The sequence below is a fragment of the Scardinius erythrophthalmus genome, assembly GCF_964197995.2.
Source record: "Scardinius erythrophthalmus genome assembly, chromosome: 16".
Taxonomy (NCBI): domain Eukaryota; kingdom Metazoa; phylum Chordata; class Actinopteri; order Cypriniformes; family Leuciscidae; genus Scardinius; species Scardinius erythrophthalmus.
The window spans coordinates 5,573,864-5,582,169 of NC_138236.1; the positions used below are offsets into that span (position 1 = coordinate 5,573,864).

The following is an 8,306-nucleotide window of genomic DNA, read 5'->3' on the forward strand; positions in this document are numbered from 1 at the left end:
AAAACGTTTTCTTGTATATTGGCGATGCATACGTGTTATAAAATCACAAATAATATCAGTACTTTTTTAATTTTATCGGTCTGAGAAGGATTCACTGAAGTATAGTGCTACTTTGGCTTCCAAGCAAATGCGCTTTCTTCACTATATAGCGTGTTTTGACCGCTTATCTATTTTATTTTATCGATGTTATACTTGCATGTAAATACAATAAATACTTTAGACACCTCCCGACCTTTTGTCTTTACTTCCTTTGGGGAAGCAGCAACAAGTACAGCCATTGATTAAAACTGTGAGGGTAATATTAGGAACTTCTTAACTTCAAAGGTTTGTTGCAACAAGCTCGCCCCAATAAGTCACAACCTGTTTATAATTTACATGCACATTATTAAATATAAAGGTTCTTTATTTGGCTTCTATAGAGAACCTTTAACACCCATAGAACCTTTCCAATGCACTAAATGTTATTTATTGTGGGGAAACAGGTATGTTAGATTATTAAAATGTTCTTCACACCTTTATTTTTAAGAGTGCATGGTTTCGAGACTTTGACCAATGAACTTCCATAATTTTTAAATAATCTTTTAAAAATCATTTTTATAGTAACTGCACCCACAAAAAACAATTTGTACAGCTGAGCATAACAGAATCTGAATTCACCGTAAGGTTCACCATAACTTTTATATGGTAAATCTTAGAACTTATCATACCCATATCAGGCCAACTTCTCAATCATATTGTGTGCCAAAGTACATTACCAATGTTATTTAAGGAGCAATCTTAATGCTTAAAGCTTTGTGATAGCAGAAATAAATGCATGTACAATGTATCAAGATGAACAAATGACTTTTGTGTGACCTCCCCTAATTTGACAATACCTGTAATGAATTAAAAACATTGTGGTTATAAGAGAACACGATCATGCAATCCTTAAACCGTTATCTGTAAACCATTTCAAAAAGCATTGCAAAGAGTGACTCACATTGGACTTAAGACAAAATCAGATGTTGGCTTAAAGGAAATACAAACCTCAATTAATGTAATGTATGCTTCTGTATTGTAATTCAAGTATAATAAAAAGTGGATTATGGATGTGCAGCAAAAAAAGTTGAACATTTTAATTCACATCAAATCTCTGTTAGTATATATAGCTGTTGGTTAGTACTGAGAGAAGCTAGCATCACTATCATGCTGTAACCAGTTTTTGATTTGCCAGAGCAACTTGAGGATGATGTTTCCAGTATACAATACAAGTGTGTTCCAGGCACTAGAATACTCCTATGTCAAAGCATAAAGATATGGTCAAAACAAATGGTTTCTGCGTTCGCCACTGCTTGTTAAGCTGAGAAATATTTTATTGATGCTTTGTTACAGCCTTACCCATATGACAAGCCTTTACGGTCAATTGAGGTACACTCCTCACAAAGGCAAACGACTAAAGAGATGACTGAACATCTTTCCAAATCTCATCTCCAAAATTCATTCCTTTTTTCTAAAATAGCTGAAGTGTAAGCAATCAGAGTCAAGGTGTTATAGTGCTCCAACATGTTCATGTCTATTAGATTTTGATTAACACATCAAATGTCAAGGAACGCTCAAATCAACGTCAACCGAGGAAGGTGGAAAGGGAGTAAAGGGTAAGCTCTACATTTCTGCAATAAATACTGGTTTGATCAGGCATGAATTAGAAGAAATAGAGAAATTAAGGAAACCAAGCATTCTCACAGAAGACAAGAATCTCTCCGGCCTCAGAATTCAAGCGGATGGATTTTATTCTCCTAACCACCGAGTAGTGCCTCAGGTGAGCATGTTCTAATTGTAAGGAATGGTAACTTAAACTTGGTTCAGCAAATGTAAGCTTTGTCCCATCTTACTAGTGATGAGGGATTAGTGTGACGTCATTCCACAGCGATTCTGGTTTGGTTTTTTTTTTTGTTCAAGGAAACAAATTTGAAACCTCTCTGCTTTGATTCAGAGATCAACAGATCGAAGCAAAAAAACAAAACAAAACAAAAAAAAAGGAAATAAAAAACAAGATTGGAGTAATTGGAATTCTGTCTATGTAGGGCTTGTCAGATTTTATGTGATGAAGGACTATGAAGGACTTCTTGTCTCCCTTCGCACACTCTCAGCTGATGGAATTAAGAAGGCTGGGAGCCGAGCAGTCTTTCGATGGCGGCATTGATGTCCCCCCCGGTGGCAATGAGGGCCTGCAGGTTGGCCTCCCTGTTGATGAAGCCCATGGCACTCAGCTGCTCCAGCTGTTGCTGGAAACGCACTTCTGGAGTCTGAGTCTGCAAAGCAAAATAAAGTGAGTACAACCAGCCACTCTAAAGAAGTGTAATTAACAGTAACAACAAAGAAACAAGAGTACCGTTGCACTCCCTCCAGCAAACATCTGTAACATCTGTTGCATGAGCTGCTGCTGGGCGGGATTAGCTCCAGCAGCGGGGGTGGGGGTGGGGCCCTGGCCTGAGGGCGGAGGATTCTCAGGAGTCACATTCACACCTGTGGGCAGTGGGGCAGCAGGGATCCCAGTAGGAATCCCAGTAGGCATCCCAGCAGGCATCCCCGCAGGCATCCCACCAGGCACCAGACTACAAAGAGACAAGACATTTAATTGGGAAAGAGCAGATATGGACATACTGCTTGTTTAATTGTTGGATCTGACAACTAATTATTTACATAAATGGAACACCACAAACTTGCCTAATAGGCAAACGTGTGCTGTAATCTAGAGGAAGCTGCATTTACTTGGTGACAAAGCCAAGAGGGAAATAACTAGTAGAAAGAGGATGTGTTCTCTAAGGTCTCTCACTCTGTAGAGAATGTAATACTAGCGCTAAGCAATATAATTAAAAAAAAAGATTTTGCTGGAAATATAAAATACTTCAAACTATCCAATTAAACATATGAATTTAAAAATCCAATTCAGGGATTCATTTGGATTATCATATCAAAATAGTATTTTACATTTGCCCTGCATGTTTCATGTTTTTTTTTTTTTTTTTTTTATGGTGGTTGACAAATCAAAACTGCACCTGGGCATGAGACCAGGGGCTTCGGTTTGAAGGGTTTGCAGTCCTTCCTGGATCTGCATTAGGGCTCGCATGGCTCGAGGATTTGTCATGACAGAAAGGGCTTCTGGGTTCTGCATCTGTAAGTGAGTCAGAAAACAAGTCAGTTAGCACATGAAAGTAAATGAAACCCAAATCCCCAAAGACACAATCTACAACAATCCCAACTGGACACACCTGCTGCAGAAATACAGGTAGCTGCTGTCTCATTTGATCCTGCAGCTGTGGATTTCCCGCAAAGAGAGGGTTGTTCATCAATACCTGAAAAATGCTTTTATATTAGTACCAGAACATAACAACAAAACTTTGAGAACTACCAAATGATGGTCTTGCTACCTACCTGTGAGGCAACGTCAGGATTCTGAGCCAGGGACTGCATCATGGTGCGCATATAAGGAGCAGAAAGCATGTTCTGCATAAGCTGAGGGTTCTCAGAGATCTGTTGCATTAGGCTTTGCATGCCAGGACTGTTGAACATGCCTAACAGTGAACCACACACACACACACACACAAAGTTTAACATGAAATCAATTCATTTGAGATGCTTTGTAATTCTACACAGCAATGTAAATGTCACCCTTTTATGCAGTATTGAACTAGGATAAATAATTTATTAATTTGATTTATTGACAAAAAACTGTGCACATAAATTATCTGCTTGCATCTTCTCCACAACAAATCATGCAGCTTGCTTTACAGTTAAAGTCGAATGTTTACATAAAATGCTATTACCGTTTCCTAGGCTAGAGGAGCCGATGCCCAGAGGGTTGGACACACTGGGTGTGGTTGAGCTTGTGGTGGAGCTAGCGGTGGTAGCTGTCCCAGAGGTGGTGGTGGCGGCGTTTGTGTCAGGGGGACCCCAGGGATTTGGCAGGGGCTCTCGGTTTTCTGTCCTGGAGGGCTGTACTCCGGAGTTTTCAGCATTTCCACCCAATGCCGAGAAGGGGTTATTTCCAAACTATTCAAATGATGATGCAATATAACATTTACTGTTAATAATAAAATTAGAGTTAATATTTTAGGTGACAACCCATTTTTATTTTTTATTATAAATAAACAAATTTAATTTTAAAATAAATATATCTGACCTGTTCACGTGCAGCGCTAAACATTGGCTCTTGAATGTCTGTGTACATCCTCCGAAGAGCATTATAACCCCCGGGAATACTCTCTAGGTTACTAAGCGCCCGGTCCTGGTTACGCATCATCTCTTGCATCATGGCTGGGTTCCGTGCCAACTCCATTGTCTTAAAAAAAAAACAGTGTTGTAAAATCAAATCAAGCTAAATTAACGTGTCCATTTCCATGATGTAGTAAATGACCAATTACATACCTGTCTCATGAGCTCTGGGTTATTAAGCATGTGTGAAATCTCTGGGTTACGCTCCATTAGTTGCTGCATCTGTGGATTAGCTACGATCATCTGCCTCATCAGGTCAGGGTTGGACATCATGCTCTGCACAAGGGGGTTCTCCATGATCTGAGACAGCATCTCAGGGTTAGACATGAGCTGTCGCTGCATCTGCTGCTGAAGCTCCATGAAGTTGGCAGATCCCATACCGAGGTTAGACAGGCCTGACAGGTCACCAAACCCAGCTGAAAACACACAAGGACAGCCAGAGTATAACAAAAGCAAGATAAAAGTGCAGGATTTTCTAGTATTGAACTGTATTAGGATTCACAGCATTTGTCTTTCAAACGATTATTTGTATGAAAGGAACTAGATTAGTGGGTTAAAAAAAAAAAGTCAGTCAGTCAATAAACTGAACAAATTCTTCTCATGTACATTGCAAGAAAACACTGTGGAACTACATTGAAAACAGAGACAATGTGGTGATCCCCAATATAAACATTTAAAACGGCATTCACCTGTATTTATGCATGAACATACAGAACATTCTCTCTAGTATGTTGCAACCAGTGGTACTTTTTATATGCCATTAAATATGAATTATTTATATGCCATTACAGTATTAATAAAGATTTTAATTTATTATATTTATATTTTATATTTCAATTTAAGATTTTAAATTAAAGTAAGCTTTTTTGGAATTGTTTTATGTGCTTTTTCCATTTTTTTAATATATATTTGTATTTAGCTTGAATTTATATTTCATTTTAGTAATTTTAGTATTTTTTCTGTCATCTACCAAGGAAAGATTTCAAATTTTAGTTTAAGTTTAAATTTTATACATATTTGTTTTTATTTCAGAATTATTTCAATTAACAAAAACTATTTTTAACAGATTAGTTAACAAAATAGTCACAACACAAAACACTACACCAATTTTATGGAATTTCATTAAAAACAGACCAATAATACAAACTTAAAAACATAATTGACCTAGTATATTGGCTGGCTGTGAAGGGGTCGGGGACGTCCCAACGCTCTGGGGTGTGCCCAGGTTGCCCGTGGGGCTCGGGGTAGCAGTTCCACCGTTGTTGCCCTCTGAAGGTCCAGGGCCAGAAGAAGCAGAGGTCTGCGAACTACCACCACCCGAAGTCCTACAAGCACAAAACACCCCAAAAGTGAGACACTCAAACTGCATAGGCATTAACTTACAACACAATATGGCTTTGCATATGAAAAAAACGGTTCTGTTTTGACTATAAAAGAAGGTCCTCTTACTTTTGTGCGGTTTTGATGACCAGGTGAACCGTGAGTCCGTCTTTAATGCCATGCTGACCGAGTGTGTCTCCATCCTTCAGTATCTTACCAGCAAAAATCAAAACCAACTGGTCTTGCTTCGCCTTGAATCTTTTGGAGATTTCTTCTTTAAACTATTAAGAGGTCAAAACATGCGGGTTATAATGTTATACATTAAACCAAATCAATTCAACCTCACTTCTGAATAACATCACGATCTCTTTTATTAAGCCTAAGCTCGTAAACATCATCATAAAACAGCAATTAGTCAAATAAACTGACACAAACATTGCAGCACAGCACCACATTTAAATGAAAAGTCGTTTAACACGCTGTTTAGTCTATCCATAAAATTCTTAAGTCAAAAATACAAAGCAAAACAGAAAGAGCGCGACCAAAGATGACAGACTAGAACCTTCTACATGAGCAGGCCGTTTCTTTAACGACAACCGCGAGTTAGAAAACCCCACTTTACATGCGTTATAAAACACAAACAACAATGAATGAGATTCTCAGAATAACCGCATTTAAGTAATAACAAAAGTGAAAGTCATTTTAAATATCCACTGCGAAGATTTTCGGCTCTGGCTGTTCGTCGTCAATCGTTAGCTCGCCGGCTAAAGCTGTTAGCCGCTGGTGTAACGAACGCCCGGGTGCCACAAACAACACGAAATCGCGAAAAAAAATCACCTGTGCGACAGATGAATCTTCGGCGATGGCTATTTCTTCTTTATCCTTCGGTGTTTTGACGGTGACCTTAATGATAGTCGCGCTAGCGGCGGCATTTTCTTCAGTGTTCGTCTCCACGGCAGGATCCGTGCCGCTATTCTCCGCCATCTTTACTCTTCTTTTACTTCATTACATCATCGCACCAACAAGCATCGGGGAAAAGGGCTCCAAACGCCTTCTGTTCCACAGCGGCCTCTGGTGGTGTGGCGTGTCATCGACTTCACTTACTGCACTCGTTGAATGCATAGACTGTAAATGAAATCAAGGCACCTCGTTTTATGTGCAGCATAGACACCTATGCATAGACATAATAAATATATAGACGCCGTTGCTGCGATACGTCAACGCGTCCGCCATATTGCTGAGGGCAAGACTGCGCTGTAAACAAATGCAAGTAAACGGGTGTGCTGCGGTTTTTCTTGATAAAAACAAAACTAACGTTTACTTTTATCAACCGATTTCAGTGGTTTGTACGTGGTGTACAAAAAGTTCCATCTCTAGTTATTTGAAATCTCGATAGTTTGACTCATAAAGTATTTTTTTTTAATAATTGTCAAAGCACAGGCTTGTCATGTATTTGGCTTTTTATTCTTGAATAAGAATTGTGAAGACCCCCATAATAATTTAATTCTCACATTACATGAAATAACGTTTTCATATTGTGGAAAAAGCATGTTCTGTCTTTGACCCAATTTCTGGCCGGGCTCGGGGTTTCACTGTGATGCAATTGTGTTGCAAAATGCTAAACACAGGCAGGAAAAAGTTACTGAATCCATAATAATTCAAGCCTTTATTCTGCCTTTAACAATAGGTAAGGAACCACTTCATTTGTGATTTACTTATCAGTACTTACACACAGTATTTACACACAACGACTCAAAATTGTTCACACATATTTCTAATGATGGGATCAAACCAACTGTACAAAATAAGGCGGTTCAGAGTGCACAGATGCACTGAATGCTGATACCAACAATAAATGGAAACAATATGAAGTGGAGGAAGAGGTGATGGGCAAGGAGGATGAGAAAGAGCAAGGTGTGGAGTGTTGTCCAGGCTGGATCTGAGAGAAAACATTGCCTGTGAGAAAACATTGCCTGTGATGAGGACAAAGTCCCCAGGCCGGACCAACACAAAGACGTGATGCTGAGACGTGATGATGAGAGTGAATCTCTCATTACTGTAACTTCGATTTTGCAGTTGCACAACTCTTTTGTGTGTACTGTAACATGCTTTTCATTTTTCATTTCATTTCTGTATTATTACAGTAGGCCTATGCAAGTGCTGAATTTACAGACATCCAGTACAATATTCAGAACAATACTATCCTTGCAGTGCATACAATATACAATATATTCACCTACTGTAAGTTGCGATTGCTTTAATTTTTTAACGTAATTGCAAAAATGCTGTTTAATATTCATGTATGTTCTAGAACTATTTTGTGAAGGGGGAACAAAAAGTTATGAATTTACATACTGTAACTATCATTTGGGCCATTATTATTTTCTGATGCATGAGCCTTAATTGTTCCTCCTACATAACTTGTCTTTACCTTGTGGGAAGGTTAAGTCCATCACCTCCGTCTGCATCATGTCTCTGACAGTGTCTCAGGTTGAGGGAATGACTGTCATCACTATCACCTCAAACCCAAAAGAGCAAATGTCCCGGACTGTGTCAGATTCTGGTTTCTCTGTTCTGCAGTGTGTTCTGTTTCATGGTATAAAAGGGAAGCTTAAGGAAATCTACACAGCTTTTGGAGTGAGTCAGACACAAAATACAGCTGAAACGTGCCATGGTTGTGGCCATTTAAAGTGTTAATTGTATACGACTAAAATAAAATATTTTGAAAATGT

The 8,306-nt window shown here is 38.8% G+C and overlaps 1 protein-coding gene across 2 annotated transcripts; it reads right to left on the bottom strand.

The window, feature by feature from the left end:
- Window positions 1-140: 140 nt before the first annotated feature.
- ubqln4 (ubiquilin 4) lies at window positions 141-6,594 on the bottom strand. Of its 2 annotated transcripts, XM_081388206.1 has the most exons (11): window positions 6,412-6,594; window positions 5,704-5,855; window positions 5,419-5,579; window positions 4,408-4,670; window positions 4,163-4,321; window positions 3,807-4,032; window positions 3,415-3,554; window positions 3,252-3,335; window positions 3,039-3,154; window positions 2,372-2,594; window positions 141-2,291 (listed from the first exon to the last, which is right to left on the bottom strand). In XM_081388206.1, exons 1-11 carry the CDS (start codon window positions 6,556-6,558, stop codon window positions 2,139-2,141), a joined length of 1,824 nt encoding a protein of 607 aa, XP_081244332.1. In that variant the 5' UTR covers window positions 6,559-6,594; the 3' UTR covers window positions 141-2,138. The 2 variants fall into 2 exon arrangements, with proteins under 2 accessions (XP_081244332.1, XP_081244333.1); XM_081388207.1 differs by lacking the exon at window positions 2,372-2,594 and having other exon boundaries at window positions 496-2,223; window positions 3,059-3,154.
- Window positions 6,595-8,306: the final 1,712 nt, after the last annotated feature.

Excerpts from the sequence above, each read along its gene's own strand:
- ubqln4 (XM_081388206.1), bottom strand. The coding sequence starts at position 6,558 with ATGGCGGAGAATAGCGGCACGGATCCTGCCGTGGAGACGAACACTGAA. Across the intron at positions 5,856-6,411 it reads AAGATTCATCTGTCGCACAG|TTTAAAGAAGAAATCTCCAA; the intron begins GTGATTTTTTTT and ends ACCTCTTAATAG. Across the intron at positions 2,292-2,371 it reads TTGCTGGAGGGAGTGCAACG|ACTCAGACTCCAGAAGTGCG; the intron begins GTACTCTTGTTT and ends TTTGCTTTGCAG.